This window comes from Somniosus microcephalus, chromosome 7 (genome assembly GCF_052327205.1).
Source record: "Somniosus microcephalus isolate GS21.2 chromosome 7, FLI_Smic_1.0, whole genome shotgun sequence".
NCBI classification, from domain to species: domain Eukaryota; kingdom Metazoa; phylum Chordata; class Chondrichthyes; order Squaliformes; family Somniosidae; genus Somniosus; species Somniosus microcephalus.
In genome coordinates, this window is record NC_140993.1 from 148,512,139 (window position 1) to 148,532,405 (window position 20,267).

The window sequence follows — 20,267 nt, forward strand, 5'->3', positions numbered from 1 at the left end:
GAGACGTGACCCGGTGCGGGTCGGCTACCCGCCTCCCGGGAAGATGGCACGGGGGCGAGATGGGCACTCGTCCCCAGATTCTGTCATTTTCCTGGCAGTCCCGCCTCCAAACCCGCCTCCCCAGGGCTGACAAGATTGTGCCCTTGGTCTACCTGGCCCACCTCATTCCCCAGTACCAGATCCAACAATGCCTCCTTCCTAGTTGGGCCAAGAACATATTGGTCAAGGAAATCCTCCTGAACACATTTCAGAAATTCCTCTCCGTCCTTTCCATTTACCCTAGCATTATCCCAATCGATATTTGGGTAAAGTCCCCCAATATCACCACTCTATAGCTCTTGCATATCTCTGTGATTTCCCTGTGGATTTGCTCCTCTACCTCCCTCTCACTATTTGGAGGCCTGTAGAATACCCCCAATAGCATGATCATACCCTTTTTGCTCCTCAACTCTAACCAAATAGATTCTGTCCTTGTCCCCTCAAGAACATCCTCCCTTTCCAACACTACAATGTCTTCCTTAATCAGCACTGCCACCCTACCTCCCTTTTTTCCTTCCCGATGTTTTCTGAACACCTTGTACCCTTGAATATTAAGTGCCCAGTCCTCACCGTTTTTAAGCCATGTTTCTGTTATTGCCACAACATCATATTGCCACATGGCTAATTGTGCTTGTAGCTCACCAACCTTATTCACCACAATTTGTGTGTTTACGTACATACATTCTAAACCCATTTTTGAATGTTTCATAGTCTTTCTTAGTCTAAAGGAATCTAAAGTCCTCCCTCCTGCACCATCCCTCCAGCCACGCATTTATCTGTTCTATCGTCCTATTCCTGTAATCACTAGCACGTGGCACCGGGAGTAATCTGGAGATTACTACCTTTGAGGTCCTGCTTTTTAATCTCATTCCTAGCTCCCTATAGTCTGACTGCAGGACCTCATCTCTTTTTCTGCCTATGTTGTTGGTACCGATATGGACAACGACCTCTGGCTGTTCACCCTCCCCCCTCAGATTGTCCTGCAGCCTCTCATGACATCATTGACCCTGGCACCAGGGAGGCAACATACCATCCTCGAGTCACGTCTGCGTCCACAGAAACGCCCATCTGTTCCCCTAACCAATGAATCCCCTATCACTATTGCTCTTCCACTCTTCTTCCTCCCCCCTATGCAGCTGAGTCACCCATGGTGCCATGGCCTTGGCTCTGGCTGCTCTCTCCAGAGGAGCCATGTTTCATTCTTTTTTTAATTTTTTCTGCCATATAAAGTGTAGCCTCACGAAATTCACTTCATGAACTTAATTTTGTTTTTCAGACGCCTGGTAAAAGCAGACTTAAGTTAAAATGGCTGAACAAAGACAACGTGCACTTTCTACATCTGGGGAAGCACTTTACCAAATTCTAGGCCTAGAGAAAGGAGCTACACATGAGGAGATAAAAAAGTCCTACAGGTACGTAGAACAGTTTACCAAATCCCACACCAAAGTACTGTATAGGGATGAAAATTCCGGGAACTAAATTTTAGATTGATGGTACCCTTCATCAGAACTGTCATGATCAGGCTTAAAAAGCCTCTTTTATAGGCCAAGGACAAATCAGAATAGATGGAAGAGAGAACAATAGGTAATGGTTATGTGTTCCAATGGATTACTTTCACAAAGGCAACTACTTGGAGCAGTAGAATATTACATGCATGTCAGATGTCAGTGTTTCCTGCTGTCAGCATTCTGGGGGTCTGGTCAGTGTGTCAGCATATGCTGACAAAAATCAGTATAAACTTCCCCTCCCAGTGCTGCCCTCTCCTCCATTGATGCTTGTATCTGGGTCTGGCTGCTAATATCCTCCCTTCTCCTTACCTCGCTCCTGTGCAGCACCTTGGGACATTTTACTACGTTAAAGGCGCTATATAAATACAAGTTGTTGTTGTTGTTGTAGACAGCGTCCTGTTACTCATCTAAAGTATACAGAGATCTAGCAATCCCTGCCTTAGCGCTAGCAGCAGTGTGGAGAGTGACTGTGCTCTGGTGCACTAGCAGCCAAATTCAGGTAGGAGCAAGATGGGGCAGGACTGAGTTAGGATGGAAAAGTGGATGGCAACGAAAGGGGGAAGTGGATAGCAATTGAAGAGGAGAGAAATGGATGGTAATGAAGGGAAGAGGCATAGGTTAAGAATGGTGGAAGAGTAGAGAAGCTGGGAGTAGCATTTTGGTGTGGGGGAGAGAGTGCCAACATTAAGAGAATGGGGAGAGAATGTGCCTGTATGAACTGGGGGAGTGGTATCATGAACTCCGGTGGGGAGAAGGAAAAGTGCCACTTGAACTGGACGAGTACATGAAGTGTACTAGCTTAACAGGTTTGGAGGAGCAGAATGATGCCAGGTTGAATTGATGGGGGAGAGGAAGAAGTATTTAGAGAGTTGGCAGAGAAGATAGTGAGGAATTAGATGGGGTACAGTGTCTCTGTGAACTGGGTTTGTAGAGGGTAGATTACTTTTGTGAACCGGGACGGTGGGGGTGGATGTGGGAGACTGTTAACATAGTTTTTGGGTATGTAATGGTCTGGTGGTCTACTGAAAATGCAAATGTTACTTTGTTTTTCCGTTTTTGTAAGATTAAAGATCTATTGTGAAGTACAGAATGCTTAAAATAAACCAGAATGCATATTCAAAATGAGCTACCAATTTTGTGCCTCCAACATACGAATTTCCCTTTAGATTTTCATCTACTTATGTTTGTTCTAATGCAAGTGAAGGACTGTTGTTTCTATTTTCATCTTGAGTTGAAAGCCTATGGAACTACATGTATTCATATGTCAGGGCCATTCTTGAGTTGTTCACTTTTTGGGGGCTGTGGCTGTATTTGCTAGTTTCTAGGTTGGCATGTATGCTACTAACAGATTTTAAAGTGAAGGGAAGATAAGTAAAGTGTTTTCTTGGTAGAGAATGGGTTTGGTTAATTTCGGATCAAATCTGAAGCACTGCCGTGAGACTGTTTACTTTTCACTAATATGCACTGGTTCGCTGGTTCTTTACTTCCTTCAACCGATACAGGTTTTTACTTTTGTTGAGAATGAAATGCCTTTTATTTTTACGGTAATTTTTCATTTTTCCCTTTTTTACCCAGGTTTCCCATTTCTGTCCATGCACCATTCCCGGCTACCATCAGAAGCTGCCATGTTGTTTGGATGCCAGCAGCATGTATATCATCGAAATTTGCAGCACAGAATAAGGCCATTCGGCCCATCATGTCTGTGCCGGCCAAGGAAGAGTTATCCAGCCTAATCCCACTTTCCAGCTCTTGGTCCGTAACCCTGTAGGTTTCGGCACTTCAAGTGCACATCCAAGTACTTTTTAAATATGTTGAGGGTTTCTGCCTCTACCGCCCTTTCAGGCAGTGAATTCCAGACCCCCATCACCCTCTGGGTGATGAAAGCTCTCCTCAACTCCCCTCTAATGCTTCTACCAATTACTTTAAATCTATTCCCCCTGGTTATTGACCTCTCTAGGCCCCTCATAATTTTATACACCTCAATCAAGTCTCCCCTCAGGTTCCTCTGTTCCAAAGAAAACAACCCCAGCCTATCCAATCTTCCCTCAAAGTTAAAATTCTCCAGTCCTGGCAACATCCTTGTAAATCTCCTCTGTACCCTCTCTAGTGCAATCACATCTTTCCTGTAATGTGGTGACTAGAACTGTATGCAGTACTCTAGCTGTGGCCTAACTAGTGTTTTATACAGTTAAGCATAACCTCCCTGCTCTTATATTCTATGCATCCACTAATAAAGGAAAGTATCCTGTATGTCTTAATCACCTTATCTACCTGTCCTGCTACCTACAGGGATCTGTGAACATGCACTCCAAGGTCCCTCTGTTCCTCTACACTTCTCAGTATTCTACCATTTATTGTGTATTCCCTTGTCTTATTAGCCCTCCCAAATGCATTACCTCACACTTCTCCAGATTAAATTCCATTTGCCACTTTTCTGCCCACCTGACTAGTCCATTGATATCTTCCTGCTGTCTTCAACTTTCTTCCTATCAACCATACGACCAATTTTTGTATCATCTGCAAACTTCTTAATCACGCCCTCTACATTGAAGTCTAAATCATTGATATATACCATAAAAAGCAAGGGACCTAGTACTGAGCCCTGCGGAACCCCACTGGAAACAGCCTTCCAGTCACACAAACACCCGTCGACCATTACCCTTTGCTTCCTGCCACATCTGCTTGCTCAGACTGACCTCGCAGGTATGCAATATCAATGTCCTGTGGTCCTGAACTGAATTTCAAAACACACATCTGGTCAGTCATCACCTACATCCAATTTTAGAACATTGCATGCCTTTGCCCCTACCTCATCCCACTGCTGAATCCCTTATCTGCACCTTTGTCATTTCAAGTCTTAATTTCTCCAACACCCTCCTTGCTAACCTTCCCTGCGACACCCAACATAAACTCAAACTCAGCGAGAACTCTGTGGTCCATATCCCATCAAGCTCAAAGTCCACACACCCATCACTACAGTCTTCACCAATGATTTGTTTCCTGAATCCTGACATTCAAAATTCTTATTCGGGTGTCAAATCTATCTGTGCCCTTCATCCCAGTGCTCACCCTCCACTCTTCTGACTGTGCATTTCTCCACACACACACCACCCCTAATCCAGGCCTAATACCCCTACACTCTGCAGTTCTCTTCCTAAACCTCTTTGCCTTGCTAATTCACTCCCCACCTTCAACAGCCTCTTCCAAATTTACTTCGTGACCGTACCTTTGGCCACCTCCCCTAAATTGTTTCCTGCTTCTTGCTTAGTGTCCAGTACTCCACCAATAAAGTGTGTTGAAGCATTTTGTTTCATGGAAAGCACTATATAAATACAAGTTGTTATAATATCATGGGGGCTAAATTCAGTTGATTTGCGCCTCCCGTTAGCACCCAAATCAACTAGCACCTGGGCGCGGCGCCACTAACTCCTCCCGCAAAATTCAGCAGGAGGTTAGCGGCAGTGCTAGCCATTAGTGCCGCGCTGCACCACCGGCGATGACATCATCGCCGTGCGCAGCACCCCGGCTGTAATATTGGGGGGGCGCCCCCCGACTTACCGCCGGACGCTATGTCTGCCGGGTTCAAGGGGGCCTACCTGCGGCCGGGGCGGCGCTAGTTAAAGGGGAGGTGGCGGGCGGCCATTTTTGTTGCTGGCCACCTGCCAGCACCTGCCCCCGTTGGTGTCCCCGGCCCCCGTGAAGACCCCCGCGGGGTGCCGGCTGCTCTCTCTGAGCCCGGCACTCCACCTGATGTGGTGACCTTTGCTCGTTTGCCGGCACTCCCGATCCCTGGTGGCCCAGCTGGGCGCTGGGACACGCTGCGCCAGGCCCCTCCCCTTTAATAAGGGGAGGAAGGCCTGCAGTACCACGGCGCGACGTGCTGCAGCGCATGGCGCTGTGGCACATCGCGTTGCGCCGCAATATTGGCTCGCAGCGCCCCAAGAGGGACGCGGGTTGCTTCCAGTAGCGCCCCTCCTCCCTTTCCGGGTGCTACCTGGGAAAATCGGCCGCAGGGGCGCTAACTTTCTCGGGATGCTAATTTTAGTGCCCCGGCGAAGGTAGGGCGCTACCCAATTTTTAAGCCAATGTAACTTTTGTCAGTAGGAGCTGGGACAGGATTGTGGCCAGAAGGTTATGCGGAGTGCTTTTGATGACTGTATTTGCACTATAGAAGATTGCATATTGCACTACTCCAAAGAGGACAGGGGAAGACAAATCTGATTTACACCAGTGCCCGTTACAGCATTTTATTGTTTTCACAGCGCTGTGTTGGCTTTGGCACATAAGTGATTCCAATGTCTTGAGGCAATATGGTGATAACACACTGTCACCGTTCCTGTTTATCTTTTAGCAGACATCAACAGAACACACTTTTATCCTAAACTGGATTGTGCCATTTGTTGGCAAATATAAAGATTTTTTTTCGAAGACAGCCTAATTTCTTGAAAGCTACAAAAAAAACAAGATGAATATAATTATATGGCAAAAACATTTTGGATACTTCCAGCCTAATTAAAATCCCAGAACCAGCTGTGCAGACAAAGAAAGGAAATTACTAAAAGGGTCAGCAGAAGTAAGGCAGAAAATAGTGCTTATAAAATCTAAAATTCTGTTTTTATTTCTGTTGATGTTTGTGACTCAAGTGAACATCTATTAATTAATACAGTTCCCATTTATTTTGTGATTCACTGCCTGTTCCCCACATCAGCTTGGTTTGTATGCCTGCTTAGCACAATGTGGCTGAGATCAGGAACTTAGTAGCATGTGTAGATTGTGAATGAGAACCCATTTCCCATCACTCCATGATGCCAAATGTTGATGCTCCATCTCCCCTTCACAAGACCAAATCTAATATCTGATGTAAACTTCCTTCAATGGTTTAGTAGGTAAATCAGCGTGTGGCATGGTATTAAATCATATAGACCAGGAAAGTCCCAAATTCAATCCCTGATGTATGTTAAGTTTGTTTATCTCACTCAGCAATGGAAATATCATCCAGTGCTCCCATTCTTGATCGCTGTCCAGTAACTCCTGCTGGAAAGTGTGCATGTGATTGGAAGTGGACAGCATCAGAATCTGCTGGTACTCATTGTCTAGGCTCAAATGTGAAAAATAGCCATGGCAAGGTACTGGATGGTTGATGAAAACTATGGAACCATGCCCAATATCAGTTGGTACATAAATTATTAAAATCAATTTTTATGGTGCTTTGTAGACATTTTTGCTGTAGTGACAAAAATTGCATATTTTTGTTTCAGATAAATTCAGGAAGAATGAGGAGAGGCAATATAAACTAAATTGTACAATTTTAAAGGGGGTGCAGGAACAAAGGGGCTGGGGGGAGGGTTGGTGTACAGAAATCTTTGAAGGTGGCAGGACAAGTTGATAAGGCTGTTAAAGCATATGGGCGCCTTGGCTTTATAAATAGGGACGTAGAGGTGAGATGAGAAGAATTTTTTTAACACAGCTATTTATTATGATCTGGAATGCACTGCCTTAAAGGGTGTTGGAAGCTGATTCAACTGTAACTTTCAAAAGGGAATTAGATAAATACTTGGAGAGAAAATTGCAGGGGAGTGGGACTAATTGGATATCTATTTCAAATAGCCGGCACAGACACGATGGGCTGAATGGCCACCTTCTGTGTTGTAAGATTCTATAATCTTGGACCTAGAATGTGTAATCCACAGTCAGTGAAAGGTAGTTTGTGTGGTGACTCATTGTAGCTACCATTTGATTACAGTGGCCAAGTAATATAAACCCTACTCATTTTGCATACACCAAGATACTGTTAAAGCAACATATTTGATGTTGGATGGCTTAATTTATCGATGGCAGTTAGACACAATGAAAAATAGTGTGTGGGGGAAGGCGGGGGGGGGGAGGTTCCTGGCTTGGCAGTAACTAGGTGGCTTTGCGACTGTAAATCAGAAAATAGGGCTCCCATGGGTTAGATCAATGGTTTACATACCTTGAAATTTCTGATCTATAATCCATAACAAAAGGTTAGGAGCTTTTCAAATCCATTGTCTGCATTGCATGTTTTTTTTATTCATTCCTGGGATGTGGCCGTCGCTGGCACGGCCAACATTTATTGCCCATTCCTAATTGCCCTTGAGAAGGTGGCGGTGAGCTGCCTTCTTGAATTGCAGCAGTCCATCTGGTGAAGGTACTCCCACAGTGCTGTTAGGGAGGGAGTTCCAGGATTTCAACCCAGCGACTATGAAGGAACGGCAATATATTTCCAAGTCAGGATGGTGTGTGACTTGGAGGGGAATTTGGAGGTGGTGGCGTTCCCATGCACCTGCTGCCCTTGTCCTTCTAGGTGGTAGAGGTCGTAGGTTTAGGAGGTGCTGTCGAAGAAGCCTTGGTGAGTTGCTGCAGTGCATCTTGTAGATGATACACACTGCAGCCATGGTACGCCGGTGGTGGAGGGAGTGAATGTTTAAGGTGGTGGATGGGGTGCCAATCAAGCGGGCTGCTTTGTCCTGGATGGTGTCGAGCTTCTTGTGTTGTTGGAGCTCCACTCATCCAGGCAAGTGGAGAGTACTCCATCACACTCCTGACTTGTGCCTTGTAGATGGTGGAAAGGCTTTGGGGAGTCAGGAGGTGAGACACTCGCCGCAGAATACCCAGCCTCTGACCTGCTCTTGTGGCCACATTATTTATGTGGCTGGACCAGTTAAGTTTCTGGTCAATGGTGACCCTGCAGGATGTTGATGTTGGGGGATTCAGCAATCATAGAATGTTTACAGCACGGAAGAAGGCCATTTTGCCTGTCGAGCCTGTGCTGGCTCTCTGCAAGAGCACTTCAGCTAGTCCCACTCACCCGCCCTTTCCCCGTAGCTCTGCAATTTGTTTTCCTTCAAATACTTATCCAACTCCCTTTTGAAAGCCGTGATTGAGTCTGCCTCCACCACCCTTTCAAGCATTGCATTCCAGATCCTAACCACTCGCTGAGTAAAAAGGTTTTTCCTCATGTCGCCTTTGGTTCTACTGCCAATCACCTTAAATCTGTGTCCTCTGGTTCTCGACCCTTTTGCCAATGGGAACAGTTTCTCTCTATCTACCCTGTCCAGACCCCTTGTAATTTTGAGCACCTCTATCAAATCTCCTCTCAATCTTCTCTGCTCTAAGGAGAACAACCCCAGCATCTCCAGTCTATCCACGTAACTGAAATCCCTCATTCCTGGAATCATTCTCGTAAATCTTTCCTGCACCCTCTCTAAGGCATTCACGTCCTTCCTACGGTGCGGTGCCCAGAATTGGACACAATACTCCAGTTGAGGCCGAACCAGTATTTTATACAGGTTCATAATTTCCAAGCTTTTGTACTCTATACCTCTATTCATGAAGCCCAGGATCCCGTAAGCTTTTTTTAAACTGCTTTCTCAACCTGCCCTGCCACCTTCAACAATTTGTGCACATATACCCCCTAGGTCTCTCTCTTTATGCACCCCCTTTAGTTTCCTCTCTTCATTCTTTCTACCAAAATATATCACTTCGCACTTTTCTGCGTTAAATTTCATCTGCCACGTGTCCGCCCATTCCACCAGCCTGTCTATGTTCTCTTGAAGTCTATCACTATCCTCTTCACTGTTCACTATACTTCCAAGTTTTGTGTCATCTGCAAATTTTGTAATTGTGCCCTGTACACCCACATCCAAGTCATTAATATATTTCAAGAAAAGCAGTGGTCCTAGAACTGACCCCTGGGGAACACCACTGTCTGCCTTCCTCCAGTCTGAAAAACAACCATTCACCACTACTCTCTGTTTCCTGTCACTTAGCCAATTTTGTATCCATGCTGTCACTGTCCCCTTTATTCCATAGGATTCAACTTTGGTGGCAAGCCTATTATTTGGCACTTTGTCGAACGCCTTTTGGAAATCCATGTACACCCTGTCAACCGCATTGCCCTCATCAACCCTCTCTGTTACCTCATCAAAAAACTCGATCAAGTTGGTTAAACACGATTTGCTTTTAACAAATCCGTGCTGGCTTTTCTTAATTAATCCACACTCGCCCAAGTGACTGTTAATTTTGTCCCTGATTATTGTTTCTAAAAGCTTCCCCACTACCGAGGTTAAACTCCCTTACTGGCCTATAGTTGCTGGGTTTATCCTTACACACTTTTTTGAACAAGGGTGTAACATTTGCAATTCTCCAGTCCTCTGGACCACCCCTGTTTCTAAGAAGGATTGGAAGATTATGGCCAGTATCACCACGATTTCTTCCTTCACTACCTTCAGTGTCCTAGGGTGCATCCCATCTGGTCCTGGTGACTTATCTACTTTAAGTATAGCCAGCCTTTCTAGTACCTCCTCCTTATCAACTTTTATCCCATCCAGTATCTCTTCTACCTCCTCCTTCACTGTCTATGGCAGCATCTTCTTCCTTGGTGAAGACAGATGCAAAATACTCATTTAACACCTCAGCCATACCCTCTGCCTCCAGGCGATGGTAATGCAGTTGAATGTCAAGGGGCGGTGGTTAGACACTCTTGTTGGAGATAGTCATTGCCTGGCACTTGTGTGGTGCGAATGTTACTTGCCACTTAACAGCCCAAGCCTGAATGTCGTCCAGGCCTTGCTGCATGTGGGCATAGACTGCTTCATTATCTGAGGAGTTGTGAATGGAACTTGACACTGCAATCATCAGCGAACATCCCCAATTCTGACCTTATGATGGAGGAAAGGTCATTGATAAAGCCGCTGAAGATGGTCGGGCCTAGGACACTGCTCTGAGGAGCTCCTGCAGCGATGTCCTGGGGCTGAGATGATTGGCCTCCAACAAACACAACCATCTTCCTTTGTGCTCGGTGTGACTCCTGCCAGTGGAGAGATTTTCCCTTGATTCCCATTGACTTCAATTTTACTATGGCTCCTTGATGCCATACCTGTTCAAATGCTGCCTTGATGTCAAGAGCAGTCACTCTTACCTCACCTCTGGAATTCAGCTCTTTTGTCCATGTTTGGACCAAGGCTGTAATGAGGTCTGGAGCCGAGTGGTCCTGGCGGAACCCAAACTGAGCATCGGTGAGCAGGTTATTGGTGAGTAAGTGCCGCTTGATAGCACTGTTGACAACACCTTCCATCACTTTGCTGATGATTGTGAGTAGGCTGATGGGGTATTAATTGGCCGGATTGGATTTGTCCTGCTTTTTGTGGACAGGACATACCTGCGCAGTTTTCCACAGTGTCTGGTAGATGCCAGTGTTGTAGTTGTACTGGAACAGCTTAGCTAGAGGTGCAGCTGGTTCTGGAACCCAAGTCTTCCGCACGACAACCGGGATATTGTCAGGGCCCATAGCCTTTGCTGTATCCAGTGCACTCAGCCATTTCTTGATATCAAGGTGGAGTGAATTTGAATGTGGGTACCTCTAGGAGGAGGCTAAGATGGATCATCCACTCGGCACCGCTGGCTGAAGATGGTTGCAAACACTTCAGCCTTGTCTTTTACTGGATGGGGATGTTCATGGAGCCTCCTCCTCCTGTCAGTTGTTTAATGGTCCACCACCATTCACGACAGCTTTGATCTGATCCGTTGGTTGTGGGATCGCTTAGCTCTGTCCGTTGATGCTGCATCAGTTGTTTAGCATGCATGTAGTCCTGTGTTGCAGCTTCCCCAGGTTTGCACCTCATTTTTAGGTACACCTGGTGCTGCTCCTGGCATGCTCTTCTGCACTCCCCATTGAACTAGAGTTGATTGCCTGACTTCATGGTAATGGTAGAGTGAGGGATTGTGGTGGAATACAATTCTGCTGCTGATGGCCCACAGCACCTCATGGATGCCCAGTTTTGAGCTGCTAGACCTCTTCTGAATCTATCCCATTTAGCATGGTGGTAGTGGCACACAACATGATGGAGGGTGTCCTCAGTGTGACGACGGGACTTCGTCTCCATAAGGACTGTGCGGTGGTCACCGCTACCAATGCTGTCACGGACAGATGCATCTGCGACAGGTAGATTGGTGACGATGAGGTCAAGTAGGTTTTTCCCTCGTGTTGGTTCTCTCACCATCTGCTGCAGGCCCAGTCTGCCAGCTATGTACTTCAGGACTCGGCCAGCTCAGACTACAAATCGGAAAACAAAACAAACCAATTATGTAAGCTTCAGCTGCTATCACATATGAATGAGACTAGCCAGGTTTGAGCAAATACAGTGCAAAGATGGGTACCTTTCCTAGAAAATTATTGCAATGGATGCTGTGACAATGAGAAGGAAAAGACTTGAAAAATGACAAACAGAAGCCATTTATCAGACTGTCAGGCTGAGAGAAGATGCCAGAACAGTCAACCTTGTTAAGTAGCAAGATATGACACAGAGTGGCATCCGGTACTTAAAAATGTGATGGATGCTAATGACAGCAATGCTGCAGATGACTGCTAATTTTAATGAAAAATATATGCTACTACTTTTAGGTACTTGCAAATCAGTGGAAACTTATTGCAAAAAATCCCATGGCAATAATATCCATGGAGAAAGGCAACAGATTCTATAGAAACATAGAAGATAGGAGCAAGAGTAAGCCATTCAGCCCCTCGAGCCTGCTCCGCCATTTAATGAGATCATGGCTGATCATCCAAATTCTGTAACCTGTGCCTGCTTTCTCTCCATATCCCTTGATCCCTTTAGCCTTAAAAAATATATCTAACTCCTTCTTGAATATATTTAATGAATTGGCCTCAACTGCCTTTTGTGGTAGAGAATTCCACATGTTCACCACTCTCTGGGTGAAGAAATTCCTCCTCATCTCTGACCTAAATGGCTTACCCCTTATCTTTAGACTGTGACCCCTGGTTCTGGACTCCCCCGCCATCGGGAACATCCTTCCTGCATCTAGTCTGTCTAGTCCTGTTAGAATTTTATAAGTTTCAATGAGATCCCCTCTCATTCTTCTAAACTCCAGCGAATATAAGCCCAATCTCTCCTCATACGTCATTCCTGCCATCCCAGGTATCAGTCTGGTGAATCTTCGCTGCACTCCCTCCATGGCAAGAACATCCTTCCTCAGATAAGGCGACCAAAACTGCACACAATACTCGAGGTGTGGTCTCACCAAGGCCCTGTACAACTGCAGTAAGACATCCTTGTTCCTGTACTCAAATCCTCTCGCTATGAAGGCCAACATACCATTTGCCTTCTTAACCGCCTGCTGCACCTGCATGCTTACCTTCAGTGAGTGGTGCACAAGGACACCCAGGTCTCGTTGCACTTCCCCTTCTCCCAATCTATTGCCATTCAAATAATAATCTGCCTTCCTGTTTTTGCCACCAAAGTGGATAACCTCACATTTATCCACATTATAGTGCATTTGCCATGTTTCTGCCCAATCACCCAACCTGTCCAAATCGTACTGGAGTTTCACAACATCCTCCTCACAGCATACCCTCCCACCCAGCTTTGTGTCATCTGCAAACTTGGAGATATTACATCTAGTTCCCTCGTCTAGATCATTAATATATATTGTGAATAGCTGGGGTTCTAGCACCGATCCCTGCGGTACCCCACCAGTCACTGCCTGCCACTCGGAAAAAGACCCGTTTATTCCAACTCTTTGCTTCCTGTCTGCCAACCAGTTCTCTATCCAAGTCAGTACCTTACCCCCAATCCCATGTGCTTTAACTTTACACGCTAATCTCTTATGCGGGACCTTATCGAAAGCCTTCTGAAAGTCTAAATACACCACTTTCACTTATGCTTATACCTTCTGTGGCTCTTAAAATTTTATTAAAAAATGCTGCGACAGCTTTTGCTGTTACATAAATATTAAGATGTTAGATGTAAATAAAACTTCATATTGCTAATAGATCTTATTACCTTTCTGATGCTTCCTAATTGACATCATTTATCTAATGCCTTAAAATTATCTTTAATTGAGTTATCAAACTGAATTAATTGAGTTATATAGGAACATGGGAAACATGACTTACATTGTAAAATGGAGTTTACTTAACTAATTAATGCAATGAATTGCTAATGTGACACAGCTTTCAAAAGACTTGGGGACCTGCGTTGCTAGTGGAATACATGATTACCCACTCGGGAGCTCTGGGCACAACAGAAGGAACACTTATTATAAATATTAATTTCCTTTTCTCTTCTATTAATTTTCTTTGTCACTGCCAGATGCTTTCAACACTTGATTATGAAACTTCTGACATTGATTTAGTGCAATTATATATTATTTTTTATAATGTTTTACACTTTTTGGGATACGTTCCATCACTCACACCTGCACTAATTTCCCTCCCATCCTCCGCCATCCTTATTTGGCAGGTGAGATGGTCTTGGTCGCAGAATTCTCCATGACTGTTGACATTGCCACAGTATCAGTGGCCAGAGGGCATCATTCAAGCATGGACTGTTGGATATTTTCAATTTTTCTTCCCCAAGATGGAACTTAGCGTTTTTGCATGGTGCTCCATTCAATGGTCCAGACAACTGGCAAAACTCACCTGACTGAGCTGTACAACTTTAAAAAGTATTCTGATATGTACAGCCTCTGTGTAACTGCATTCGCATACATAGGATCATAGTAACGTAGGAACAAGAGGAAACCATTCAGCTTCTCCAACCTGTTCTGCTATTCAATTTGATCATGGCTTACCTGTACCTCAACTCCATTTACCCGCCTGTGTTCCATATCCCTTGATACCCTTACCAAACAAAAATCTTTCGATCTCCGTCTTGAAAACTTCAAATGACCCAGCATCCACAGCCTTTTGGGGGAAGTGAATTCCAGATTTCCACTACCCTTTGTGTGGAAAAAGTGTTTCCTGCTTTCACTCCTGAATGGCCTATCTCTAATTTTATGATTGTGTCCCTTTTGTTCTGGATTCCACCACCAGAAGAAATAGCTTCTCTGTATCTACTCTATCGAATCCTTAGATCACCCCTCAACTGTCTCAACTCGGGGGTATACAAGCAAAGTTTATGCAACCTGTCCTCATAATTTAACCCTTTAAGCCCTGGTATCATTCTGATGGATCTGCACTGTACCCCTTCCAAGCCTTCCTTCCTGAGGTTTTGTGCCTAAAACTAAACGCAGTACTCCAGATGGGGTCTGACCAAGGTCTCTGTACAATGGAAGCATCATTTCCTCACTTCTGAATTCCAGCCCCATTGAGCTCAAGTCCAATATCACATTTGCCTTTTTGATTAATTTTTGTACCTGTGCACTAGCTTTTAGTAATTTGTCTACCTAGACACCCAAATCCCTTTACTTCTCCACAGCTCCTAGTCTCTCGCCATTTAAAAAAAAACTAATTTGTCTGTCTTGGATCCAAAATGGATTACCTCACACTTCCTAAAATTAAACTCCATCTGCCAAAGTTTTACTCACTCTCACTTAATTGCTTAATCTATCTATATCCCTTTGTAAATTCATGCTCGCATCTACACGACTTACTGTGCTTCCTAACTTGGTCATCTACAAACTTGGATATACAACTCTCTATTCCTTTATCCAAATCATTGATATATATGGTGAAAAGTACAGTCCCTAGGAAACACCACTTGTCACATCACGCCAGAATATATATTCCCTTTATCCCTACTCTCGGTCTCCTACCACCCAACGAATTTTCAACCCGTGTCACAAGGTTATCTCCAATTTCATGTGCTTTTGTTTTTGCTAATAATCTCTTGTGCGGAACCCTATCAAATGTCTTCTGGAAGTCCATTTGGCAACATCCGTAGACACTTTCCTGTCACCCATGTTTGTGACGACTTCAAACAAATTAGCTGGATTACTTGGACGTGACCTGCCCTTCACAAATCCATGCTTGCTCTTGGATCCGCTCATACTTATTCAAATGCTCAATCTCTCTGTTCTTGATGATAGATTCCAGTAACTTCTGCACAAATGATGTTAAACTGACCTGTCTTTGGTTTCCTGATTCTCCCTCCCTCCTTTCTTAAATAATGGAGTGACATTTGCAATTTTCCAATCCAAAGGCACACTTCCTGAATCTAGAGAACTTTGGAAAATTATCATTGGTTCTCCGAATCGTGTATCAAGAGAAGCCCCAAGAAAGTTCTTGGCAACAGTGTACAGGTTCACAGTTATGATTTTCCTAATTGTCGAGTTCCTATGGAGGGGGTCAAGTGGAGGTCAAGTTTTTCTCCACAGAAAGGGAAAGATCACTTGGGGCTACTTTCATACTTGCAACTAGCTTAAGAGCAACCAACTTGACAGAAATCTTTGAACAGGTTGTCTACCTGTCCTCTTATAGTGTGTGGCATTGGGAAAATGTGCAAAATTACAAAACAAGATTTTGAATACTTTAAACTGTTAAAATATGCACTGCTCAGCCAGTTTTTAGACATATTTAAATCTCTTACTTGTCACATTCCACAGAAAACTTGCTTTGAAACACCACCCAGACAAAAATCTTGATAACCCAGATGCGTCTGATAAATTCAAAGAGATCAACAATGCTCATTCAATATTGTCGGATATAACAAAACGAAACATTTATGACAAATATGGCTCCTTGGGTCTCTACGTAGCTGAACAGTTTGGTGAAGAGAATGTGAACACGTACTTCATGCTGTCTAGCTGGTGGGCAAAGGTAACGTTTTTTCTTTTATCTGTTTTAGTATACAGTGATATTTTGTGGTGCGATAAGTTACATAAAAGCTGCAGTCTGAAAATATGCTTTCTACTGATACTTAGAGGATCAAAATCAGAAAGAGGCAATCTGAAATTTTCATAAGGATTTAGAACATAAGAACATAAGAAATAAGAGCAGGAGTAGGCCATATGGCCCTTCGAGCCTGCTCCGCCATTCAATAACATCATGGCTGATCATCGACCTCAATTCCACTTTCCCGCCCGATCTCCATATCCCTTGATTCCCCATGAGTCCAAAAATCTATCTATCTCAGCCTTGAATATACTCAAAGACTCAGCATTCACAGCCCTCTGGGACAGATAATTCCAAAGATTCACAACCCTCTGAGTGAAGAAATTCCTCCTCATCTCAGTCTTAAATGGCCTACCCCTTATCCTGAGACTGTGCCCCCTAATTCTAGACTCTCCAGCCAGGGGAAACAACCTCTCAGCATCTACCCTGTCAATCCCCCTTCAGAATCTTGTATGTTTCAATAAGATCACCTCTCATTCTTCCAAACTCCAGAGAATATAGGCCCATTCTACACAATCTCTCATCATAGGACAGCCCTCTCATCCCAGGAATCAATCTAGTGAACCTTCGCTGCACCGCCTCCAAGGCAAGTATATCCTTCCTTAGGTAAGGAGGCCAAAACTGTGCACAGTACTCCAGGTGTGGTCTCACCAAGGCCCTGTACAATTGTAGCAAGACTTCCTTACTCTTATACTCCAACCCCCTTGCAATAAAGGCCAACATGCCATTTGCATTCCTTATTGCTTGCTGTACCTGCATGCTAGCTTTCTGTGCTTCTTGCACGAGGACATCCAAATCTCTCTGAACACCAACATTTGAAAGTTTCTCACCATTTAAAAAATATTCTGTTTTTCTATTCTTCCTACCAAAGTGAATAATCTCACATTTCCCTACATTATACCCCATCTGCCACCTTACTGCCCACTCACTTAGTCTATCTATATCCCTTTACAGACTCTTTGTGTTCTCCTCATAGCTTACAGTCCCGCCTAGCTTTGTATTATCAGCAAACTTGGATACATTACACTCGGTCCCTTCATCTAGGTCATTAATATAGATTGTAAATAGCTGAGGCCCCAACACTGATCCTTGCGGCACCCCACTAGTTACAGCCTGCCAACCTGAAAAAGATCCATTTATCCCTACTCTCTGTTTTCTGTCTATTAACCAATCCTCTATCCATGTTACTATATTACCCCCAACCCCATGAGCCCTAATCTTGTGTAATAACCTTTTATGTGGCACCTTATCGAATGCCTTTTGGAAATCCAAATATACTGCATCCACTGGTTCCCCTTCATCTACCCTGCTAGTTACATCCTCAAAAACTCTAATAAGTTTGTTAAACACAATTTCCCTTTCATAAAACCATATTGACTCTGTCTAATCATGTTATGATTTTCTAAGTGACTTGATACCACTTCCTTACCAATGGATTCCAGCATTTTCCCGACGACTGATGTCAGGCTAACTGTCCTGTAGTTCCCTGTTTTTTTCCTCCCTCCTTTCTTGAATAGCGGTGTTACATTTGCGACCTTCCAATCTGCTGGGACCATTCTAGAATCCAGGGAATTTTGGAAGATCAAACCCAATGCATCCACTATCTCTTCAGCCACCTACATAAGAACATAAGAACATAAGAAATAGGAGCAGGAGTAGGCCAATCGGCCCCTCGAGCCTGCTCCGCCATTTAATAAGACCATGGCTGATCTGATCCTAACCGCCAATCCACTATCACAGAACCATCTCCTGAATCTAACAGAATTAGACACACGAAATAGGAGCAGGATCAGGCTACACGGCCCCTGGGCCCGCTCCGCTACCCACAGGGCCATGACCGATCCGAACCTAGACTCATGTCCAAATTCCTGCCCGCTCCCCGTAACCCTTAATTCCCTTTACTTCTAGGAAACTGTCTATTTCTGTTTTAAATTTATGTAATGATGTAGCTTCTACAGCTTTTTGGGACAGCATATTCCATGGACCTACCACCCTCTGAGTGAAGTAGTTCCTCCTCATCTCAGTTTTGAAAGAGCAGCCCCTTATTCTAAGACTATGCCCCCTAGTTCTAGTTTCACCCATCATCGGGAACATCTTCCCCGCATCCACCCGATCCAACCCCTTCACAATCTTATATGTTTCAATAAGATCGCCTCTCATTCTTCTGAACTCCAATGACTAGAGTCCCAATCTACTCAACCTCTCCTCATATGTCCATCCCCTCATCCCCGGGATTAACCGAGTGAACCTTCTTTGTACTGACTCGAGAGCAAGTATGTCCTTTCTTAAGTATGGACACCAAAACTGTACGCAGTATTCCAGGTGCGGTCTCACCAATACCTTGTACAACTGAAGCAATACCTCCCTATTTTTATATTCTATCCTCCTAGCAATGAAAGCCAACATTCCATTGGCCTTCTTAACCACTTGCTGCACCTGCATACTAACCTTTTGAGTTTCCTGCACCAGGACCCCCAGATCCCTTTGTACTTCAGTATTTTCCAGTTTCTTGCCATTAAGATAATAACTTGCTCTACGATTTTTCCTGCCAAAGTGCATAACCTCACACTTTCCAGTATTGTATTCCATCTGCCAAATCTCTGCCCACTTACTTAGCCTGTCGATGTCCCCTTGCAGGTTTTTTATGTCCTCCTCACTCACTACTTTCCCTCCCATCTTAGTATCATCTGCAAACTTTGATATGTTACACTCGGTCCCCTCCTCCAAATCGTTAATATAGATTGTAAAGAGTTGGGGACCCAGCACTGACCCCTGCGGAACACCACTAGTTACTGATTGCCAGTCTGAGAATGAACCATTTATCCCAACTCTCTGCCTTCTGTTAGATAGCCAATCCTCTATCCATGCCAGAATATTACCCCCAATCCCGTGATTTTTTATCTTAAGCAATAATCTTTTGTGTGGCACCTTGTCAAATGCCTTTTGGAAGTCTAAATACACTACGTCCACTGGTTCCCCTTTATCCACCCTATACGTTACTTCCTCATTAGAACCCTAGGATGTAAGCCGTCACGTCCAGGGGATTTGTCGACTTTTAGTCCCATTAGTTTCTCTAGTACTTTTTCTCTTATATTAATTACATTAAGTTCCTCACCCTCATTAGACCCTTGGTTCCCCACCATTTTTGGTATGCTTTTTGTGTCTTCTACTGTGAAGACAGATACAAAATATTTGTTTAACGTTTCTGCCATTTCCTTATTCCCCATAATAATTTCTCCTGTCTCAGCCTCTAAGGGACCAATGTTTACTTTTGCTACTCTTTTCCTTTTTACATACTTGTAGAAACTCTTACAATCTGCTTTTATATTTCTTGCTGGTTTTCTCTCATTCTATTTTTTCCCTTTTTATCAATTTTGTTGGTCAACCTTTGCTGGTTTCTGAAATGCTACCAATCCTCAGGCTTACTATTATTCTTTGCAACATTATAAGCTTCTTCTTATGTCTCTGTAATGTCTATTAGATCAAACCCATGTATCTCTATTTGTGCCCTAGTTCGTCTATCTTGTTACAAATGCTTCATGCATTCAGATAAAGAGCCTTTAATTTAAATTTTTTACCATTATTCTCTGCTGTGACCTTATTCTCTGCTGCACTGCTACCATTAAATGCTCTGTCCCTTCCTATCACACTGCTTATTTTTATTCAAATCGCTACACGGCTCTATTGCCTTGACCTTTCTCTTTAGATTTCTAAATTTCCCCCTGACCCCCCCCCTTTTTATAGTTTGAAGCCCTATCTACAGCCCTAGTTATTCAATTAAGTGTAGCCCGTCCCAACAGATCAGCTCCCTCTTTCCTCAGTACTGGTGCCAGCGCCACATGAATTGAAACCCCTTTTTCCCACACCACGCATTTAACTCTCTGATCTGCTTGACCCTATGCCAATTTGCACGTGGCTCAGGTAGTAATCCAGAGATTACTAGGGGAAGATGAGAGAAATTTAGAAATCTAAAGAGAAAGGTCAAGGCAATAGAGCCGTGTAGCGATTTGAATAAAAATAAGCAGAGTGTGACAGGAAGGGCGCATTTAATGGTAGCAATGCAGCAG

At 44.1% G+C, this 20,267-nt stretch overlaps 1 protein-coding gene across 1 annotated transcript in view; it reads left to right on the top strand.

The window, feature by feature from the left end:
• The first annotated feature begins 1,319 nt into the window (after window positions 1-1,319).
• Window positions 1,320-20,267, top strand: part of dnajc5b (DnaJ (Hsp40) homolog, subfamily C, member 5 beta) — a 54,178-nt gene continuing 35,230 nt past the window's right edge. Inside the window, exons 1-2 of the mRNA XM_085993060.1 lie at window positions 1,320-1,451; window positions 15,912-16,125. Of these exons, the coding sequence (XP_085849186.1) occupies window positions 1,345-1,451; window positions 15,912-16,125 (321 nt within the window). The 5' untranslated portion in view covers window positions 1,320-1,344. The remainder of the gene's footprint in view (window positions 1,452-15,911; window positions 16,126-20,267) is intronic.